Raw genomic sequence first — 23,660 nt, forward strand, 5'->3', positions numbered from 1 at the left:
GCCATCTTTAAATCCAAGATGGCTGCGCACCACCGACCCTCCGCAACAATAGAAGGTAATTTTTTCTGAGAAAAACCTCTTTTTCTCCCATGAAGCACGTTTTCGCACTCGCGTTTCCTCAGATATCGATAGCGTTCAACGTAAAGAACCGACTGGAACAATGAAAACGGAATTTGGGATTTCGATTTTTTTTCCGACACCGTCTGACCCCCCCCTCTTTTTTTCGGCTGCTTCACTTACTTGCAGTTCGGCTTTTTCCGCTTCCCATCGCGCCTTTTCCATCTCAAACCGTGTCCATTCATGCTGGATGAAGTGTAAAATCCCCGGCACCGTGTAGGAATCCGGCTCCGGGGAGTTTTCTGAGGTGATTTTCTCCAGGGCTGGTGGGGTCGCCGGGTTCGGACAGCCCGCGCCGCCGAGCGCCGAAGCCATGGCGGCTGGCTGCCCTTCCATCTCTTGGCCGTCTCGTCCTTGTCCCCTTGCCAGATAGTGAGGTCCCCGTCGGCCTGAACGGGCGGCGCATGCGCCCTAGCCACGGAGGCGGGCTGACTTCCTGCCAAATAATGCGCACCACAACATCCTACACTCCAGTCAAGAGTCATTCATTGAGTAGAAAGGATGTTGGTGTGTCTGTCTGAGGGAAGCACAGGGCACCATCTGTGGCACATGATGCTATATCTTGTTAATTAACTACTTTCTATTTTAAAAAAAAACTGCAAATGTCAGCTGTGGCTCAGTGCGTAGCACTCTGACTCACAAGTTGTGTGGGTTGGAGGTCTGTATAGAGAGAGAAGAAAGACTTGCATTTACATAACGCTTTTCACAACCACCAGACATCTCAAACCACTGTAGGACATTTTGGAGTGCAGTCATTGCTGCAATATAGGAAGTGCAGTAGCTAATTTTCACTCAGCAAAGCAAACATCAGTGTGATTTTTAAAATTCATAATGCTAACTCATGAAACATTGATAGTTCACTGTTGAACATATCATTCCAAATGCCTATGGCTGATGCAGTGTGTATGGTTATGATGCTTCCAGGAATTTATCCCGCAGTACATAGTTGATGGTTAAACTTGCATGCCACAGTTTGAACTTGTGCACCTTTGGAGCATATGGCCAACATTTTCCATGGCTTGTCCTCAAGTAGTTGAAGCTTCTCCAGATTTTCATTGGAAGGGTGTAATCTGGACTTCATTGCTTGGGTCAGATAGCAGGTCATGTTCAGTGAAGTTTGCACTCAACAGTGGGGCTGTCGTCAATTGGTAGGGTGTGGATAAAGTATAGATAAGATTGAACAGATGTTCTATGTATGTGTATTTCATTGTAATGGGGTTAAGAAAAAAAGCCATTTTTTCATTATGATGAGTTTTTTTAAGGGGAGGTATTATGAAGTTGAAGGTGTGATGAAGTTGCTGTTTTGGCAGTGAGAGTTTGCAAGCAACTGTCATGTGATTAACTAGCAAACTCAGAGTGTACTGGAACATTGAAAATACGTAAAATTTGACCGTAAACTAGATACCGCAGTTATTTTGACCACCATTTAATTTAACCAATCAGTTTAAATTATGCTCCAGGATACTAAAATCTGAATGTTACTGTTTTAACAACATCAAACCAATGAGTCAATCCAATGTTTAGGGTATAAAGTAACTGGCATTTTAAAAGTTAGCCAGTGAGAGAGAGCAACAAACTGCCATCTAGAGAGAGACTGCTATTCAAAACAGCCTCAATCAAAGGTACCTTTTACATATTAAACATCTTTGCAACAAAAGACCAAAGACAGCCCAAGGAGATCTACGTCCAGAGGAAGACAGACGCCGACAATGACAGCCACATGTCTGGTTTTGAAAATTAAGTTGACCCGTAATTTTAATAGGGGCTTTTATTGGATCAGCATATTGTTATAGAGTTGGAGATAGATAACAGACCTTTAAGAGAAAGGAGACTTAGAGTTGTAAATAGTTGTTGTTTAATGTTCACATTTAGAGTTAAAGAATAAAATTGATAGTTTGTCTTTAAATAGTGGAATTTGCGGAGTTCTCTGTCACTCATACTTAACCAGACTATGAGGTGAGGTGAGCTTTTCTGGGTGTTTGGTTTAATTAGCAGAAAGGTTCACCACCGTGTCGTAACATCAGGGAATTTATTTTATTCATGGGATGAAAGCATTGCTGACTAGGCCAGCATTTATTGCCCATTCCTAACTGTCCAGGGGGCAGTTAAGAGTCAACCACTTGCTGTGGTCTGGAGTCACATCTAGACCAATGCCAGGTAAAATCACAGTTTCCTTCCTGAAGGATATTAGTGAACCAGATGGGATGAAGTGAAGAATGTGGCTTTTTTTTCCTAAAGTCTCGTGTTAAAGGAATTCTGACTGCTCTTGGTCAATGGTGTTCTTTAAAGAGGATTATTCCATATGGAGGTTCAATATTTGTCAGCACAGGAATTCAGTCACTCTAAACTATATTGGTCCCAATGTTCATGACTTTCTGGAGATGTTTGTGTGGTCGTTGTTGAGCAGCAAGAATCTGCTTTGGATAGATTAGGGCAAGAAAAGCAGTGCATAGTGTGTTAGTTCTGTTACGCCAGGTGGTACCTGCCAGTTTCTTTATGAGATTCAGTCTTGTCTTGACTTAGGTTCCAGAGTTTTGGAAACAAAACCTGAAATTGCTGGAAAATCTCAGCGGTCTGGCAGCTTCTGCGGAGAGAAATCAGTTAATCTTTCAGGTCCAGTGACCTTTCTTCAGGACGTCAGACTGAAATGTTAACTCTGATTTTTCTCCACAAATCCTGCCAGACTTCTGATTTTGTTTCTGCTTTCCAGCATCCACAGTTCTTTTGGATATTTTTTCCAGAGTTTTGGAGATGTTATCAGTCAGTCAAGGTACAGTTAAGAGTAATATCAAGGTATTTTGGCATTGACCCTTTATGGTAGTCAGCCACAGTACTGGTCTTAATGTTCTTCCTTGGCCTTTGAGTTAGTGTTTGAACTGGAAGGCTGAAACAGTAGACTTGGCAATATTTGGTTGTTAGTTTTAAATACACTGAAATTATTTAATCTGGTAAATCTGGACAGTACAGTAATAACCACATATTCTATTTTTTTGTGATGTTGATTGATGAATAAATTTTAGCCAGGACACCAGGGAAAACACCCCTGTCCTCCTTTAAAGTAATGGCTTGAGATCTTGTACATACACCTACGTGGCCAGACAGAGCATTGGTTTAACATCTCATCTGAAATACGACACCTCTGACAGAATGCTTTCACTACTATATTGGAGTGTCAATCTTGATTTCTATTCTTAAATCCTGGAGTGGAATCTTGTGGTTCAGAGGCAAGCATGTTACTAACTGAGTTGCAGTTGATACATGTCCAGGCTGCCATTCCTAATGCAATGCTGCATTAACAGATTTTGAAATGAGGTCACATCTACCCTATCGGGTGGATGGAAAAGCTGCCTCAATTTTAACAACTAGCAAGGGAGCAATCTTTGGTGTCCCAACCAATACTTATCCCTCCAGCAACATTGGTGAAATAGATTGGCTGGTTATTATCACATTTGCTGGTTTGCTGTAAAGAGTTTCAGGATGTGCTGACATTGTGAAAGGCACTGTATAATTTCTTTTGTAGCATCATCTTTTCTTCACTATGCACGGTGTACTTATTTCAATCTCTGCCAAAATGAGCCAGATCTTTCCAACTGCCTGGGAGACCTGGGAGTTGGTTTCTTCACACTGCTGTGGAAAAAGGTAGAGCTTTGTACTCTTTTCTGTCCACATAGGGAAAGCCTTCTGGCTCTCAGCTCAGGATCAGCAGCAGCATTAATAAGAAACTACAAGAGACCTGACCTTTATAAAATAAATACAGTAGCATTTATAACCTGTCAGCATGTCTTGTGACCAGACACTATGCAATCAGATATCACATGACCAAATCTCCAGCAATACATCCCGGAAGAGTTGCCAATCTTATGTAATACACTGTGACCCACAATCAACCATTAGTGTTCCAAAGGTTATGTTTATCACTGTGATAGCACTTTACTGAAGCTTACCTTAATAATGCAAGCCCACCCTGCTTTGATGTTAACAAAACTGCTTTGCCAGTGTGTCTTCTCCATAAAAATGTAACATTTCAGCACAATCAAGATTGCATCAATCTTTTTCTCCATCTCACCTAGCTCCATTCTTTTTCCCTTGCCTCAAGATATTTTAATATTCCTTTTATTACAACAACCATATGCGTAATATTGATACTTATTTAATATTGCCAGTAAATGTTCAACCAAAATATAACTCATCCATCAGTAAAATGTAAAAAATAGAAGAGGCAAGTGTTGATTTATTGATATTTACATTATCATGAATCTTGGGAACATCCCAACATTTTTAAAATTTATTCATGTGATGGCATCATTAGCCATGCCAGCATTTATTGCCCGTTCCTCATTGCTCTCAAAAAGGTCATGAACTTCCTTCTTGAATAGCACGCTTGCAAAATCAGAAAGCAGCTGACTTAATTTTGTGTAATGCCCAATCGATCAAAAATTTATCTAACTCTGCCTTGAATGAATTCAAAGACACAGCCTTTTACTTTCCGGGGCAGAGAATTCCACAAATTAATAACCCTCTAAGCAAAAAAAAATTCACATCTACGTCTTAAAGGGGAGTTCCCTTACTTTCAACCTGCATCCCCTAGTTCTAATTTCTCCTAAATGTGGGAACATCCTCCCAGTATTCAACCTATCAAGTTATATATTTCAAGAAGGTTACCATCTTAGTCCATTAGTGTAATAATTAGTCCAAGCCCTTGAGTTACTAATCCAGTAAGTAACATAACCACTCTGCTACCGTTCCCTTGTGAATATTGATTGAGACAGCAGAGAGTACTCCCTTGCTCTTTGTCGTCTAGTGCCAAGCTCTTGCATACAATAAACTTAATTTTAATCTCATACAAAAGCTCCAACTCTGCAGCCCTCTCTCAGGAGTACATTGGGAGTGTCAGGCTAAATTGCATGAGGCCTCTGGAGGGGGACTTGAACTCAAAACATTTTGACTCAGAAGCAAGAGTGCTCCCCACTGAACCAGAATTTTAATTAGCAGTAAAGTGAACAATTTTGGAACTTGTCGATGCGAAAAAAGGAGGTTCCAATCCACAAGCCATTGCAGTGTGAGCATGTCAAAAGTTCCTTCTTGTATTACTTGTTAGATCAAAAATGAATATGACCATTAGTAGGTTAAGATTAGATTCCCCACAGTGTGGAAACAGGTTCTTCGGCCCAACAAGTCCACACCAACCCTCCAAAGAGTAAACCACCCAGATCCATTCCTCTATGTTTAGCCCTGACTAATGCTCCTAACCTACACATCCTTGAACACTATGGGCAATTTAGCTTGGCCAATTCATCTGACCTGCACTGTTTGGATTGTGGGAGGAAACCGGAGCACTCGCAAGAAATCCGTGCAGACACAGGAACAATGTGCAGACTCCACACAGACAGTCGCCTGAGGTTGGAATCAAACCCGGGTCTCTGGCATTGTGAGGTAGCAGTGGTAACCACTGAGCCACTGTGCCACCCAGTTGGTTAAGTCTAGTTGGGTTTTTTTTGGAGTATCTGGCCATCACAAAAGCACAGCCAAGATGAGAAAATCACTGTGAAGAAAAATCAGTTACGTAGATCAGTAACGGTACATCTAAGATTATGAAGTGACTCCTGAACACGTTTGTTAGCTCTTGTTGAATGTATTCCTGGAGATCTCAAATGAGCATGTGTCCATTGATACACCCCAATGCTCCTGCCATTGGTCACCTGACAGAGTAATAGAAACATACAACACAAAAAGATGCCCATCCTTATTACCCCCTGTCCTCTGATGGCCAATTGGAAAGCCAAAAGACTCTGCATTATTTAACTGGATGATTCCTGACTACAGAGTATATACAACCCAGAAACAGGCCATTTGGCCCAACTGGATGCTTATATTTCATGCAAGTGCCTTCCATTCCATCTACCCCATCTGAGCCTTTCAACATATCTTTCTGCTGTCTTTTCTCTCATGTACTCATCTAATTACATGTTGGAAACATATTAGCTATTTGCACAACCATTCCACATTAAAACCTTTCTTTGAGTGAAGAAATTTCCCTTCATTTACCCATTGAATTTGTTAGTAACTATGTAGTGTTAATGACCCCTGATCTTGTACTTTTCCATCAATACTCAGGTTTCAACCTGCTCCACTAATCCATGCTATCCTTGACAGATGATCTTCTCCCATCTTTAATGCTCTTATAACCAATAAACAGGGGTATTCAAAGAAAAATTTAAAATACTCTAATGGTTTTTCTCCAGTGTGTATTTGCAACAGTGTCTGGAGGATAAATATGCAATTCCTGGAGACACCTGATCATCACGGAAAAGTGAGAAATCTTGCTTCTGAATGGAACACACCAACTTGCACCTGCAAGCACAGTTCCTGTCAATGGGGGGCAAGTGTATGAGAGAGTATGCTGGCCTGGATTCAATCTATTCTTCAGCAGCCAACAACTTTGAAAACAAGGTATTATTTGAGTTACAAATGTGTTATCTTTTGTACTGACCCGTTTGAGCACAAATTTAAGTTGAAGTGCAAGTTAAAGTACAAGTTACATTCAAATTATAGATATAGTACTTTTTTTTTAATGACTCCATATTCCTTGCCTCGGATACAGAAATATTAACCCTTTTGCATTGGAGCAAGTCCAGACAATGATAACATTATGGAATGATATTTAGTATAATTTCCAGGGATTGTAAGCTGCCCATAGTGTCTCGGTTCTCACTTTTTTGGGAAGAGGGCACCTTTAGCTGAACCTGAAGTGTCTTGTCACTTAGTAGTAAGATCATAAGATGCTAGAGCTTAAACATACCATTTGGCCAATCAAGTCTGCTCCATCATTCAATGAGGTCATGGCTGATCTGATAATCCTCAGCTCCACTTGCCTGCCTTATCCTTATAACACTTGATTCCGTTTATGATAAAAATCTGTGTTCAGGTCTCTCCCTGATCGATTGATGCCTGTTCAAGCTTGTTTAAATGCCAGGTGCAAAGGGAGACATTGGTTGCTGTATTGCGACCTTGACTCCTTGTGGAGCCTGGAGTCATGAGAAGAAGGCTGACAATCCAGGCTCAGCTGAGAGTATGAAATGTACTGTTTTTGGTTCTCAGGAGTGAAGATGCTGAAAGCTGAGCCACAGTTAAGTGGATGTCTTTTATTTTTGCAATGAAACCTTCAGTGTAAGTGCTGCTTCACAACATGGAGCTAGGAAGTTGGGCGGCACGGTGGCACAGTGGTTAGCACTGCTGCCTCACAGCGCCTGAGACCCGGGTTCAATTCCCGACTCAGGCGACTGACTGTGTGGAGTTTGCACGTTCTCCCCGTGTCTGCGTGGGTTTCCTCCGGGTGCTCCGGTTTCCTCCCATAGTCACAAAGATGTGTGGGTCAGGTGAATTGGCCATGCTAAATTGCCCGTAGTGTTAGGTAAAGGGGTAAATGTAGGGGTATGGGTGGGTTGCGCTTCGGCGGGTCGGTGTGGACTTGTTGGGCCAAAGGGCCTGTTTCCACACTGTAAGTAATCTAATAAGTGATGGGACTTGACCATTCCCCAAATATGCTGAGGTGAACTCCTGTTCTCCCAGATCAGTTGCTGAAAAATAGAAGTGTTTGTGTATGTTCCTCATTTTTGAAAATAAGCAGAAGTTTGAAAATTTGCTGCTGTTACAGACATGTAATGTAAGAGGTGTTATAGAGTCACAGAGCCTGCTCTGCCATTCTGACATCCCTTACATCCAGTTTCCTGCCCTTGCCCTGTAATTTTGATTCCCCTACTGATCATATTATCAATTATCTCAGTCCTAAATGTACACAAGGACTCTGCCCCCTCAGTTCACTATGGCAAAGAGTTCCAAAGACTCTGAACCATCTGAGATAAGAAATTCCTCCTCATCTCAGTCTTCTATTAGTGCACCTTTTACTCTGAGACTATACCTTCTGACCCTTGACTCTCCCTCAGGGGGAACCATCTCTCAGTATTTACCCTGTTAAGTCCCTTAAGAATCCTATATGTTTCAATGAGATCACTTCTAATTCTTGAAAATTCCAATGAGTAGAATCCCAACTGGCTCAACCTTCCTAAGACAATCCCTCCATACTGGGGATCATCCTCGTTATAACTTTCTGTTATGATATCTTTCCTTAAGTAATGGGACTAAAACTGCTCACAGTACTCCAGATGTGGTTTCACAAGCATCTTGTACAGTTGCAATGAGACTTCCCTACTCTTATGCTCTAACCTCCTTGAAATAATGGCCAACATTCCATTAGCCTTCCTGATTACCTGAGGACCTGTGTGCTGACTTTCTGTGTTTTATGTCCAAGTAGCTCCGAGTCCCTTTGTGTTACAGCCTTCTGTAGTTTTATGAGGGTTTCTGCCTCCGCCACCTTTATAGGCAGTGAGTTCCAGAATTCCACCCTCCTTTGGGTGAAACAATATTTTTCTTGCATCCCCTCTTAAATTTCCCGCGCCTTACTTTAAATCTCTGCTTCATTGATCTCTCTATCAAAAGGATAATCTCCTTCCTATCTATCTTTCTCTGCCCTTCAATTTTATACAACGCAATCATGACCCATTCAGTGTTCCCCACTCCAAGGAAAACAATGCTAGTCAATCCAACTTCTCCTCATTACGAAAACCCTCCAGCCCGGGCAACCTCCTGATGAAACCCCTCTGCTTCCTCTCCAGTGCAATCACCTCCCTCTTATAATGTGGATTCCAGGATGCACATAATATTCCAATTTTGGCCTTATCAACATTTTAAAATATTCCAGCATAACCTCCCTGCTCTTAAACTCAATGCCTCAGGTAATAAAGAAAGGCAACTATCCCATATGCCTGCATAACCAATTCATCTACCTGTTCTGCTACTCTAAGGGACTGGTGGACATGCATGTCCACATCTCTCTAATCCTCCGTGTTTCCCAGGGCCCTACTGTTTATCCTGTATTCTCGTGCTGTTTGTCCTGACCAAATGCATCACCCTACACTTACTCAGATTTAATTCCATTTGCCACAGTCCATCTCCTCCCATAATCTAAGACCCTCTCTGTTATTATTTATCACCCCACCAATTTTCTTATCATCTGCAAACTTACTGTTCAACCAACCGACATTCAGGCCTAAATCATTTAGGTATACCATAATCAGCAAAGGTCCCAACACTGATCTCTGTGGAACCCACTACACATATGCTTCCAGTCACAAAAATACCCCTCAACCATCATCGTCTGTTTCCTACCAATTGGCCAATTCTGGATGCATTTAACCAAAATTCCTTAGACCCATGGGACTTACCTTCGTTATCGGTCTTCCATGCAAGATCTTATCAAAAGCTTTGCTAAAGTCCAAATAGACGATATCAAATGCATTGCCATCATCCACACACCTGGTCAGCTCTTCATTAAGGACTACATTATGGCTGTACTTAGAGAGGGTATTCCTGAGGGATCATCCAATGAAGTTATATGGTGGAACTGAAAAATAGGAAGGGGATGATAACATGGATGGGCTTGTACTGCATGGTCCCCAATAGTCAGCAGGAAATTGAGGAGCAAATATGTAGGGAGATCTCAGATATCTGTAAGAACAATAGGATTGTAATGGTAGGGAGTTTTAATTTCCAAACAAAGTGGGATTGTCTTAGTGTAAAGGGCTTGGATAGGGAGGAATTTGTTAAGCGTGTTTAAGAAAATGTTCTCCTTCAATATGTGGATGTACCTACTAGAGAAGGAGCAAACCCTGACCTTCTTTTGGGAAATAAGTCAGAGCAATTTACTGAGGAGTCAGTGGGGGAGCACTGTGGGACCAGCGATCATGATTGCATTAATTTTAAAATAATTATGGAAAAAAATAGGCCTGATCTGAAAGTTAAAATTCTAAATTGGAGTAAGGCCAATTTTGGTGATATTAGACAGAAACTTTCAAAAGTTGATTGGGGGAGGCTGTTCATAGGCAAAGACATGAGATAATGAGAGTACAGTGACAGAATGTTCCTGTTAGTGTGAAGGGCAAGGCTGGTAGGTGTAGGGAACACTGGATAACTAGAGATATTGATGCTCTGGTGAAGAAATAGAAGGAGGCAATGACAGGTATAGACAGTTGGGATCAAGTGAATCCCTGGAGGAGTATATGGGAGTAGAAGTACACTTTAGATTTAGATTACTTACAGTGTGGAAACAGGCCCTTCGGCCCAACAAGTCCACACCGACCCGCCGAAGCGCAACCCACCCATACCCCTACATTTACCCCTTACCTAACACTACGGGCAATTTAGCATGGCCAATTCACCCGACCCGCACATCTTTGGACTGTGGGAGGAAACCGGAGCACCCGGAGGAAACCCACGCAGACACGGGGAGAACGTGCAAACTCCACACAGTCAGTCGCCTGAGTCAGGAATTGAACCCGGGTCTCTGGTGCTGTGAGGCAGCAGTGCTAACCACTGTGCCACCGTGCTGCCCAAATTAAAAGGGAAAGCAAAGGAGCAACAAGGGGACATGAGATAGCTTTGGCAAATAAGGTTAAGGAGAATTCTGAGAGATTCAACAAGTACAATAAGGGTAATATAATAACTAGGGAGAGAATAGGGCCCTTAAAGGTCAATGAGACTGTCTATGTGTGGGATCACAGGAGATGATTGAGATACTAAACAAATGTTTTGCCTCAGTATTTACGGTTGAGAATGACATGGAAGCCAGGCAAATTGGGGAAATAAGTAGTGATGTCTTGAAAAGATTCCACGTCACAGAAGAGGATTTACTGGATCTCTTCAAACATGTAAAAGTAGATAAATATCCGGGACCTGATCAGGTGTATTCCAAAATATTATGGGAAGCCAGAGAAGAGATTGCATCCCTTGCAGAGATATTTGTATCATCGACAGCTGTGCATGAGGTGCCAAAAAACCAGAGGGTGGCTAATGTTGTGCCATTGTTTAAGGAAAAGCCAGGGAACTATAGATTGGTGAGTCTGATGTCAGTGGTGGTTAATTTGTTGGAGGTGATTCTGCAAGATAGGATTTGTATGCATTTGGAAAGGCAAGGGCTGGTTAAGGAAACTGAGCATGGCTTTATGTGTGGGAAATTGTGTCTCACAAATTTGATTGAATACTTTGAAAAGGTTACCAATAAGATAGGTGAAGGCAAAGCGTTTACATGGACTTTAGCAAGCCCTTCAACAAGGTCTCGCAAGGTAGATTGGTTTGTAAGGTTAGATCACATGGGAATCAGGAAGCGATAACCAATTGGACACAAAATTGGCTTGATGGTAGAAGACAGAGTGTGGTGGTAGAGGATTGTTATTTGGACCGGAGGCCTGTAACCAACAGTGTGCCACAAGAATCAGTTCTGTGTCTACTGTTGTTTGCTATTTATATCAACGATTTGGATGAGAATATAGGAGGTTTGGTTTATAAGTTTGCAGATGACTCCAAAATTGGTAGCATAGTGGACTGTGAAGAAGGTTATCTAAGAATACAACAAGATCTCGATAATATGGAACAATAGGCTGAGAAGTGGCAGATGGAGTTTTATTTAGATAAATGAGGTGTTGCATATTGGTACGGCAAACCAGGCCTGAACATACACAGTTAATGGTAGTGCCATGGGGAATGTTGTTGAACAGAGGGACCTAGAGGTGCAAGTTCATTGTGTCTTGAAAGTGACGTGGCAGGTAAACAAGATGGTGAAGAAGACATTTGGCACGCTTGCCTTCATTGATCAGAGCATTGAGTACATCATTTGTTGCAGCTGTACAAGATATTGGTAAGGCCACTTTTGGAATATTGCTTACAATTCTGGTCGTCCTGCCCTAGGAAGGATATTGTTAAACCAGAAACAGTACAGGAAAGTTGCTGGGACTGGAGGGTTTGAGTTAAGGAGAGGCTGGATAGGCTGGGACTTCTTACCCTGGAGCATTGGAGGCTGAGGAATGACCTGATAGAGGTTCATTAAATCATGAGGGGCATTGATAAGGTGAATAGTCAAGGTTTTTTTCCAAGGGTAGGGGAGTTCAAAACTAGAGCCACAGCTACCTGTCAAGCCCGCTGTGAATATTGTACGTTTCACTAAGGTTTCTTTTACATCATCTACATTCCAATGAGTACAAGCCCAACCTATTCAACCTCCTCTTGTAAGAAATTCCCTCTAAATCCAGAATCATTTTAGCAGAACTTCTCCAGACTGTCTCCAATGCCAGTATATCTTTCCTTCGATAAGGGGATGAAAACTGTAATCACAGAGAGCATAGGCTGTCCAGTCAGTCTATCTGAGGGGGGAGATGTTCATTGATAAAGTCAAACACTGATCATTAGGATTCTGAGTGTAAGTTGATATAAGACACAACATAATACTTGAAGAACTGGTGCTCAAGTAGTGAGTCACGAGTAGTTTGAGAGTTGCTGTTTTCAGGGCAAGTAGGATGGTTAATCAGGATTTTTTTGTGAGCTCCAAGTAAAGAAAATCAAACATTTCATTTACTCGGCCCAGACAATCACAAAGGCCAACCTCCCATCTATAGAATCCATCTACTAAGCCCGCTGTCAAGGAAAGGCCGCCAGCATTCTCAAAGATCCATCCCACCCTGGCAATGGTTTTTTACAACCTATACCATTGGGGAGAAGGTACAAAAGTCTGAACACACACACACACACACACACACACACACACACACACCCATTTTCAAAACAGTTTCTACCCTACTGTTGTTAGAATACTGAATGGACTCACAAGCTCTTAACTTTTGCTTGTACCTGTGTTTCTGTTTTTGCCACTGTTTACCCATTATTTACTTATCTATGCTACTTATCTGTGTGATCTGCCTGTGTTGCTTGCAAGACAAAGCTTTTCACTGTGCCTCGGTACACATGACAATAAATTCAATTCAGTTCAATTCAATTCATGTCTGTTGACAAGTTGAGTCATGGCAAATGAAGTACAATACAGATAATTGTGAGGTTGTCCACTTTGGTAGCAGAAACAGGAAGGCAGATTATTATCTAATTGGCGATGGATTGTGAAGTGGGAGGTGCAACGAGACCGGGGTGTCCTTGTACAGCAGTTGCTGAAAGTAAGCACGCAGGTGCAGAAGGCAACTGGTTGGATGACCTTCTTCATAGTGGAAGGATTTGAGTACAGGAGCAGGGCTGTCATGCTACAATTGCACAGGGCCTTGGTGAGACGATATCTGGTGTATTGCATGCAGTATAAGTGTCCTTATTGGAGAAAGGATGTTTGCTGTACAGGGAGTACAAGGAAGGTTTGTTAAACTGGGTCTTTGGATAGCAGAACGGATGTATGCAGAGAGACTGGATCAGTTACAGTCATATTCACTGGAGTTTAGAAGAATGGGAGGGAGGTTGAATCTTGTAGAAATATAGAAAATTCTAACAGATTTAGACTGGCTTAAACACAGGAATGATGTTCCTGATGACCGAGGAGTCCAGGGCTAGGGTCACAGCCTAAGGATATGGAATTGGATCATTTAGGACTGAGATAAAAAAGATCTTCACCCAGAGAGTGGTGAGCCTGTGGAATTTTCTGCCACAGAAAGCAGTTGAAGCCAAAACATAGAATGCTTTCAAGAGAATATTGCGTACAATTCTATAGGAAGAACGTTGTTAAACTTGAGAGTGCAGAAAATATTTCCAAGGATTTGCTGGGAGTGGAAGGTTTGACTAACAGGAAGAGGCAAAATAGGCTTGAGCTTTTTTCTCTGGCGCATCAGAGGCTGAGGGGTGACCTTGTAGAGATTTATAAAATCATGAGGGGCATGGATAGCTTAAACAGATAAGGTCTTTTCTCCAGGGTAGGCGAGGTACAAAACTAGAGGGCAAAGGTTTAAGATGAGAGGGGAAAGATTTAAAAGGAACCTGAGGGGTAACCTTTACACGCAGAAGATAGTGTGTGTTTGGAATGAGCTCCCAGAGGAAGTGGTGGAGTTTGGTACAATTACAACATTTAAAAAGCATCTGGATGGGTATATGAATAGGAAGGGTTTAGAGGGATATGGGCCAAGTGCTGGCAAATGTCACTAAGTAAAGTTAAGATGTCTGATCGGCGGTAGACGAGTTGGACTGATGGGTCTGTTTCAGTGCTTTATAGCTCTAACTATGACTTTAGAGGGCATAGGTTTAAGGTGAGAGGAGAAAGGTTTAAAAGGGACCTGAAGTGGTGCTGGTATGGAATGTGCTTCCAGAGCAAGTGGTAGAGGCAGGTACAATGTCAAAATTTAAAAGACATTTGGACAGGTACATGAATAGAATAGGTTTAGAGGGATATGGGCCAAGTGCAGGCAAATGGGACTGTACAATTTAGGTTACCTGGTTGGCATGGATGAATTGGACTGAAGGGTCTCTTTCCGGGCTGTATGACTCCATAAATTGGTCAGATGTGACCACTCCTTAACAAAATCATGCTGACTGTTATTGATTAATCCCATCTAATCTCCAAGAATCTTGTATGTTGCAATCATATGGCCTCTCATTTTTCTATATTTCAACAAGTACAGTCCCAACCTAATCAACCTCTCCTCATAAGACTGTCCCTCCATACCTGGTAACAGACTAGTGAACCTTCCCTGGACTGTCTCCGATGCCAATGTATCTTTCCTTAGATAAGGCATCCAAAACTGTTCAGCATTCCATTATAGTCTGACTAGTACCTGATATAGTTTTAGTAAATCCTCCCTACTTAATTTCCTTTGAAATATCCTAATCCACAGAGAGTATGTTCACTCATCACCTGTGACTCACTTGCCTCCTGGTTAAGAAAAACCTTCATTTTAAAATTATCATTCTTATTTTCAACTTCCTCTATAGTTTTGCTCTTCTGGATCTCTCAAATCTCCTCAAATCTGCAACCCTATAAGATATCTGTGCTTCTCTAATTTTGGCCCCTTGAGCATCTCTGGCTTGAAGTATCATGGCATTTGGTGATGATACATTCAGCTGCCTGGGCCATAAGCCCAGACACCTATCTGCCACTTGGTCTCTTTCTTCCTATAGGATGTTTCAATCACCAACTCTTTGACCAAACTTTTGATAACCTGCTCTAATATTTCCTAATATATCTCTGTATCAGACTTTGTTTCTGAGGCTCATGTGAAATATCTTGGGACATTTTATATTAATGCTTGCTATTATTATTCAGTCATGACTTTGTTGAATGATGGAAGATTTGAGAAGATTTACTCCAGTTCCTATTTCTTAACTTTTGTTAATAGTCAACAAGTCCAATGTATTCACTGACCTCTACAAGGAATACCAGACTGAGGAGATTCCATTCTGCACGTAGTCATCAATTAATGAGTACTTTTATCTCTTTGCAGAATAATTTCTCTATTTTTGTTTTTAGATCCAAAGAAGACTGTATGTTTCTGGTGAATTAATTGCAACTATTAGTTGACCATGAATCAGGATCTTGATGTGATTGGTCATTTTTGCAATTTTAAAAGACAATGAGAGATAATTCAAGAAAAGTTGCAACGTGAACAAATTAATTATCAACACTACTGAATTATTAAAAAGCACAATGCGGGTTAGTTTTTGCCAGATGCTGCTGACTGGGGCAATAATGATTAATCTCATCGTTCTCTACTATGTCTCCAAAACTCAGCAGCAAATGCTGAAACACAAAGTCCCAGGGAAGGCTGCCTCCAGGAAACTGGCAGTTTCAAGAGTCACTGGGATCACTGTATTAATACGAGAGTTTGAAGACTTTGAGAATTGGGTAGTAGGTGTGGTGCAGTCTTTCCTGAAGCAAAGACCAGACCAGCCCATTGTTGTGGTGGCTGACAAACTACCATACCCACCACTGGACCTGCCCAATAAGCAGAACATACAGGTCGTGCTATTGAAGGCATCTCCAGATCAGCCGTACTATGTCACCAGGCCTGAATTCTACATCAACACTGAGTACACCCTTCTGGTGCCTGACGGGGTGCAATTGGACTCAACCCAGCAGCTTGACCATCTTCTTCAGGAGTTTGAGGCCAACAAAGGAAAGATTCAGATGGTAGCAGCTCCTATTCAGAATGAGGAAACATTCCACTGTCTAAACCTGCGAGTTAGTCTTAAGGAGTGGACTGCCGTCTATCAGCTTTCTCCTGCCCAGGTTTGCGATGCCATTGACGGAGATGCAGTGGTTCTTCTTCGAACGGAGGATTTGTTCAACTTCTCTCAGCCCATGACAAGGCCGCTCTTGACATCCCTCTTTGTCCAGTCTTCACTGCATGGCTGGAAGGTGAAGATGGCAGAGAATGTGGTGTTCTCGTCGTACCACCGCTCTTTATTCATGTCAGCCCATAACCGGTGGAAGGCAGACATCAACACAAAAGCAAGGCTGTCCCAACTCTTCAAAGACTTCGGCGTGAAGCATGTGGTGCAGCCCAATGGAAAGGAGCAGTGGTACGGCTGCAACAAAGATACTCCTCGCTGTTTCAGGACGGTGCATGATGACACGCCTGAGTACCTATATGAAAACAGGTGGACTCCACCTTGTTGCCTCAAAGCCTTGCGCGAGACTACCAAGTATGTCATAAACATCTTGGAGTCCTCTGGTGTCCGCTACTGGCTGGAGGGCGGAACTCTTCTGGGAGCAGTCCGTCACCAGGACATCATTCCATGGGACTACGACGTGGACCTTGGGATTTATCTGGATGATGTGGAAAATTGCGAATTTCTAAGGAGCCTGGACTCTGGATCGGTTGTGGACGAGAATGGCTACGTGTGGGAAAAGGCAGTGGAAGGTGACTTCTACCGTGTGCAATACAGCGAAAGCAACCACTTGCATGTTGACTTGTGGCCTTTCTATGCCAGAGATGGAATCATGACCAAAAACACGTGGATGGACCACAAACAGGACATGGAGTTCCCAGAGCACTTTCTGAAACCACTGGTCCCCATACAGTTTGCTGGAATAACTGCACTTGCACCCAACAATCACAGGCGCTTCCTAGAATTGAAATTTGGAGAGGGTGTCATCGAAAATCCTGAGTACCCAAACCCTGCCAGGAAAAAGTTAGAGAGGAAGGATTAAATGCAGAGGATATTAATTAGCAATAAGGACTGGTAGAATCTTTTGAGACGTTATATCACAGATAATTATTGTTCCACATTTATTTCTTCCTCCCCATTTTCTCTCTTGAAGACACCGCATCTTCCTGGGAGATAGTTCCAGGAATTATGGTGGCATTATCTGGACCTTTTTGATTTGGGGATTCAGATAGAGATAGTGAGGAAATGAGTGGAAGATGGGAGACTTTTACTCCTTAATATCCGCACTCACTCACTTTCCAACAGGTAGTGCTGTATCACTGCAGCATCTGGAAACCTGGATGGTCTTATCCCCAACCTAACCTGACCTGACCACAGACAGATTAAACATGAGGCCTTTTGTCCTAGCTCCAGTGTTGCACCATGTAGTCACAGAGTCATCCACAGAAACAGATCCTTCAGTTGAACCAGTCTACACCGACCATAATCCCATACTAAACTAGTCCCACCTGCCTTCTCCTGGCCCATATGTCTCCAAACCTTTCCTATTCACCTACTTATCCAAATGCCTTTTAAATGTTATAATTGAACCCACATCCACTACTTCCTCAGGAAGTTCATTCCACATGCCAACCACCCTCTGTGTAAAAATTTGCCCCTCACGTATTTTTAAATCAACCTCCTCTCACCTTAAAAATATGTCCCTTAGTCTCGAAATCCCCCATGCTAGGGAAAAAAACAACTACCATTAACCTATCAAGCAAAGTTAGTATGGGAATATCATTCCTTTTAATATACAATAGCTTTAAATATATATGAGATGAAAGGATGTAAATTTTCTCAGGAGTGCTCAAACTTTGAGAGTACCGCTCAAACTCCTAATTACAGAATTATAAATCCAGTTGATATGAGATCAATTAAATTATCTGGAGTTATGTGCAAGCAAAATTTGAACTTTAAAAATATGCAGAGCACTAGAAGATGCTCAGTGACTCTTCAGAACCTGAACTAAAACGTGATCAATGCCATGTTTAAGTTATTGATATATTTTCTGAAAAATCATGTTGTGAAATTCCAATGAACTACGCCACTGCCAATTTAATAAACCTCCTATCCAGGCCTCAGTTATTCCTTTAGTTTATATACCAATCCAAGCCTTTCTCAGCTCGGTCCTTTCAGGGTCAAAATCCCAGACACAAATTCTAGCTCATCCAGTAGTTTAAGGCCGGTATCTTATCCGTGCTATCATCGTCATTCTCCAATCCTTAATGTATTAATGCCAAACTAGCAGCTCCCACTATGACCTCACCATTTTCCACTGTTGCAATCTTCATGGTTCAGCATTGTCAATTTTGTCTGTGAGTTAGAAGTCACAAGCTGCACTCTGAACTTTGGAATACATGATGTGTGTGGTCTGGTCTGCTCTCTCGGGTAGGTGTAAAAGTAACCGTGGCACTGCTGAAGAGACTGAACACTGAGATTTGTTTCGGTCTTCCCCAAAGAAAACATAAATTTCCAAAAACCAAGGGAGGAATTGAAGAAAATTAGTATTGGTGAAATAAAAATGGTGCTAGAGGAATTAATAGGACAAAAGGCTGATAATGGGGAAAGCAGTGGTGTCACTAAACTGATAATCCAGAACCCTAGGCTAATGTTCCATAGAATCCACACAATGTGGAAACAGGCTATTCAGCCCAATGAGTCCACACTGATCCTCCAAAAAGCATCCCCCCCAAACCCATCCCTGTAACCTTGCATTTCCCATGGCTAATGCACCTAACATACACATCCCTGAACACTATGGGTAATTTAGCATGGTAAAGGTGAGGACTGCAGATGCTAGAAATCAGAGTCTAGATTAGAGTGGTTCTGGAAAAGCACAGCAGGTCAGGCAGCATTCGAGGAGCAGGAAAATTGACGTTTCGGGCAAAAGCCCTAGCCCTTCGTCAGGAATTTAGCATAGCCAATCCACCTAAACTGTGCATCTTTGGACTGTGAGAGGAAACTGGACTACCCAGTAGAAACCCACACAGACATGGGCCAAATGTGCATACTCCACACAGACAGTCGCCCAAGGCTGGAGTTGAACCCAGATCCCTGCTCTTGTGAGGCAGCAATGCTAACCACTGAGCCACCATGCCACCCTTGTTCTGGGGCTTTATGTTCAAATCTAACGTGGCAAATGGTGAAATTTGAATTCAATACAAATCTGGAATAAAAATGCTAGTCTGAACTCTATTATCATAAGAACTCATCTGGTTCATTAAAGTTTTTCAGTGTTGGAAATCTGCATCCTTTTTCAGTCTGGTGATTCCAAACCCTCAGCAATGTGATTGATTGGTATCAGTCTTCAGGGTGATTAGAGATGGGCTTTAAATGCTGGACTGGCCAGTGATGCCCACATCCCTTGAGCAGATTTTTGAAGAAAATTCCCAGAATTTGATAATCTGCATCCCTGAGAATAAAGACAGTGAGCTGGAAATATTGGATGAATTGATTGTCATTTTCCAAATTTCTGTAGACTCTGGAGCAGTTCCTGCAGATTGGACTGTGGTAGATGTAACCTTGCTATTGTTAAAATGAGGAGGAAGAGAAAAAAGTAATTATAGACCAGTTAGCCCAACATGAGTTTGAGATAAATACTAGAGTTTGCTTTAAATGCATGATAACAGAACACTTGGAAAGCATTAATGGGATTAGACAAAATCAGCATGGGTTTATGAAGGGAAATCATGCCTAACTAATCTACTGGAGAGTTCTTGAGGATACAGCTAATGGAATAGATAGCAGAGAACCAGTGGATGTGATGAATTTGAATTTTAAAAAGGCTTTTGATAAGGTCTCACAGAAGAGAGTAGTGAGCAACTGTAAAGCACATGGCAGTGGGGTTATATGGTGGCATGGATTCAGAATTGGATGATAGACTGAAAACTGAGAATGGGAATAAATGGGTCTTTCTGTGAATGTCAGGCAGTGTCTAGTGATGTAGCGCAGGGGTCAGTGCTTGGACCCCAGCTCTTCAAGATATATGTAAGTTATCCAAATGCAATATTGCTGATGACGGAAAACTAGGCAGGATTGTGAGGAGGATACAAAGAGCTTCAGGGTGATCTCAACAATTTCAGTATGTGGGCAAACACACATGGCATATGCAGCACAACAGTGAAGGTGTGACAAACAGAAAGGCCAAGTGATATCTAAATTGTGATATGTTGGAAAGTGTGGATACACAAAGGAATCTGTGTGTCCTTGACCACCAGTGAAAGTAAATAGGTGATTGCAGCAAGCAATTTGGAAGGCAGATGGTATATTGGCCAAATAGGAATGTCTTCTGATAATCATACAGGATCTTGGTGAGATCACATCCGGACTATTGTGTACCTTTTTGCACACCCTACCTAAGAGGGTTTACTTGCCATAGAGGGAGCGTAGTGAAGGTTCACTAGGCTGGTAGTGGGGATGGAAGGACTGCCTTAAGGTCTGTCTTCACTAGCATGGAGATGGATGAGAGAGGATCTAATTGAAACATAAAATTCTCACAGAGCTATACAGACTAGATGCAGGGAGTCTAGAACCAGGAGTCACTGTCACAGGATATAGGGTTAGCCATTTAGGACTGAGTTGAGGAAATATCTCTTCACTCAGAGGAGAATTCACCTGCAGAATTCACTGTCATGGAAGGCTATGATGGTTAGGTCAACTGACGATATAAAATTTTCAGATCTAAATTTATCAAGGGGTATGAGGAGAGAGCAGGAAATGGTATTGAGATTGGAAGATCCACCCACGATTTTATTGAATGTCAGAGCCAGCTCGAAGGGCCAATGGCCTATTCTAGCTCCTAATTTCTACGTTTCTATGAAGGAAATTTCTCGAAGTGTTCTGGCCTACATTTGGAAGATTATCTGTTAGTCTCTCATTTTTATTTGTGGAAGCACCCTGTGCTCATATGAGGCTGCAGTGTTTTCTGAACTACAACTGTGACTGCACTTCCAAATACTTCAATGGCTGTGAAGTACTTTGGAGCATATTGAGGTTGTGAAAGGCGTTATGCAAGTGCAATTTCTTCTTTGCTGGAGTTCTACATCAAAGTTCCTGATTACAAACTGGAAATCTAGGTGAGTTTTATTTTCAAAACTCCTTTTCCCAAGCTACTGAGTTCAAGTACTCCACTCTGTTGTAATCCTGGCTGTGATCAGTTAACAGAAACTGGAACCAGAGCTCAGCCCTTCCATCCAGCACCATGCAAACGAGTTGCTTTCTCTGGCAATACATGAGCTGCGATCAAATTCTTGCGGAGACATAGCAGCACATACTAGACGTCTAATGGCATGGATATAATTGTGAACTGTTCTGATCGAAACAAATTACGAACAACTGAATGCCACACAGTAATTTTGCCCCTTTTGTTCCGATCCAGGCTGCAGATTTTCTTGGCAAACTCCTTCATGTTTGTCAGCTGTCTCTCATTGCCCACACCTGTGGTCCAGTACTGTAACTGGCCCACACTCTCAGTCCAAGAATTAAGACAATCTCAACCATTTCCCCTCAATGAATGTTAACACTTTGCTCTTGCCAGGAGAAAATGACATTGCATTATCACAATTACATAATTGGCTTTGCATTATTACAATTATATAATTGACTTCACACATACATACACACACACACACACACACACCCTCCCCACAGGCACCAGCTGTCTACCACCACTTCATCCAGGCTTTGCATTTAAATGGCGCCTTTCATGATCTTTACAACTAATAAAATATTTTTAAAGTATAGTCACTGTGTTGTAGACAGTGAACATCGGAAGCGAAATCAGAAATTGCTGGAAAAACTAAGAAGGTCAGGCAGCTTCGGAAAGTTATGGAGGGCATTGATACTTTAGCCGAATTGTGTCCTCACCCATTGGAAAGCACAGTTTTTCCAACAAGGAGCATTCTCAGGAGATGTACAAAGTACAAAGGGATCTGGGAGAGCTAGTCGAGGATTCTGTAAAGGTAAACATGCAGGTTGAGTCTGTGATTAAGAAAGCAAATGCAATGTTGTCACTTATCTCGAGGGTTGGAATATCAAAGCACCGTTGTGCTACTGAGACTTTATAAAGCTCTGGTTAGGCCCCACTTGGAGTACTGTGTCCAGTTTTGGTCCCCACACCTCAGGAAGGACATACTGGCACTGGAACGTGTCCAGCAGAGATTTATACGGATGATCCCTGGAATGATTGGTCTAACATACGAGGAACAGCTGAGGATCCTGGGATTGTATTCGTTGGAGTTTAGAAGATTGAGGGGAGACTTAATAGAAACTTACATGGCTTGGAAAGGGTGGACGCTAGGAAATTGTTTCCGTTAGGCGAGGAGACTAGGACCCGTGGACACAGCCTTAAAATTAGAGGGGGTCAATTCAGAACAGAAATGCGGATACATTTCTTCAGCCAGAGAGTGGTGAGCCTGTGGAATTCATTGCCGCAGAGTGCAGTGGAGGCTGGGACGCTAAATGTCTTCAAGGCAGAGATTGATAAATTCTTGATGTCACAAGGAATTAAGGGCTACGGGGAGAATGCGGGTAAGTGGAGTTGAAATACCCATCAGCCACGATTGAATGGCGGAGTGGACTCGATGGGCCGAATGGCCTTACTTCCACACCTATGTTTTATGGTCTTATGTGGAAATTCTATTGACTTTTGCCTCTTAAATACAAAGGATTTGAGGCTAACTAATGATCGCATCAGCTGAGCAAAGATTAGACTCCAGAGTCTCAGCACATCATGTCCTGCAATCATGAATTAATTTTAATCAATTTATTTATATTATTCACTTATCTGTGTTGATTTTTATATTTTTAATTGAATCTTACCACCAATTTGATAATGCTGAGAATAGGAAAAATCTTAACTATTTACTGGAGACGTACCAATTTGTGACATTTTTCTCTTTAAAAGGGCAAGAGCAAATTCTAACCAGCTCCAATTAATCTCCAGAAGCCTGGACATATAATCCAAACTGATGCTACTACTACAGGACTGAGAGTGTGCAACATTGTTAAAGCACACAGCAATGTGTTTTGTGTTGCAAATTTGACATAACCCTGTGCAAAATAGCACTTTGCAAAAGGACCATTTGTCTTATTGGGGAAAATCCACATATTTCTAGGCACCAGTGTTGTCGATACTTTTGAGTGGAATGTGTTTTGATAGATCCACAGACAGGAGTGAGAGTCATTGGGTGAAAGGGGGACTGATGGGCATTATGGTTTTTGATATTAATAGACAGAAGGCAAAGGGTGAAACGAGCCCAATCCTGTTGCCAGTTATATTGGATGGGGTTGGTATCTCTAGATGGATTTGTTAAAAAGGTTTTTCTTTCATAGAACCCCTACAGTGTGGAAGCAGGCCATTCAGCCCATCAGGTCCACACCAACCCTCTGAAGTTCATCCCACCCAGATCCCCCTCCTACCCTGTATTTACCATGGCTACTTCACCTAGCCTACGCATCTCTGGACACTGTGGGCAATTTAGCATAGCCAATCCACCTAACCTGCACATCTTTGGACTGCAGCA

General features: G+C 42.1%; 2 protein-coding genes across 2 annotated transcripts in view; one reads left to right on the plus strand and one right to left on the minus strand.

The window, feature by feature from the left end:
* Positions 1-494, minus strand: part of LOC132836769 (striatin-3-like) — a 52,753-nt gene extending 52,259 nt beyond the window's left edge. The window contains exon 1 of the mRNA XM_060856223.1: positions 241-494. Coding sequence (XP_060712206.1) covers positions 241-453 — 213 coding nt within the window. The 5' untranslated portion in view covers positions 454-494. The remainder of the gene's footprint in view (positions 1-240) is intronic.
* fkrp (fukutin related protein) lies at positions 13-19,365 on the plus strand. The gene is made up of 3 exons (XM_060856226.1): positions 13-55; positions 6,360-6,567; positions 15,455-19,365. Exon 3 carries the CDS (start codon positions 15,632-15,634, stop codon positions 17,135-17,137), a length of 1,506 nt encoding a protein of 501 aa, XP_060712209.1. The 5' UTR covers positions 13-55; positions 6,360-6,567; positions 15,455-15,631; the 3' UTR covers positions 17,138-19,365.
* The last annotated feature ends 4,295 nt before the right edge of the window (positions 19,366-23,660 follow it).

The sequence above is a fragment of the Hemiscyllium ocellatum genome, chromosome 47 (assembly GCF_020745735.1).
Source record: "Hemiscyllium ocellatum isolate sHemOce1 chromosome 47, sHemOce1.pat.X.cur, whole genome shotgun sequence".
NCBI lineage: Eukaryota > Metazoa > Chordata > Chondrichthyes > Orectolobiformes > Hemiscylliidae > Hemiscyllium > Hemiscyllium ocellatum.

Coding starts and splice junctions, on each gene's coding strand:
- fkrp (XM_060856226.1), top strand. CDS start 15,632: ATGCGGGTTAGTTTTTGCCAGATGCTGCTGACTGGGGCAATAATGATT.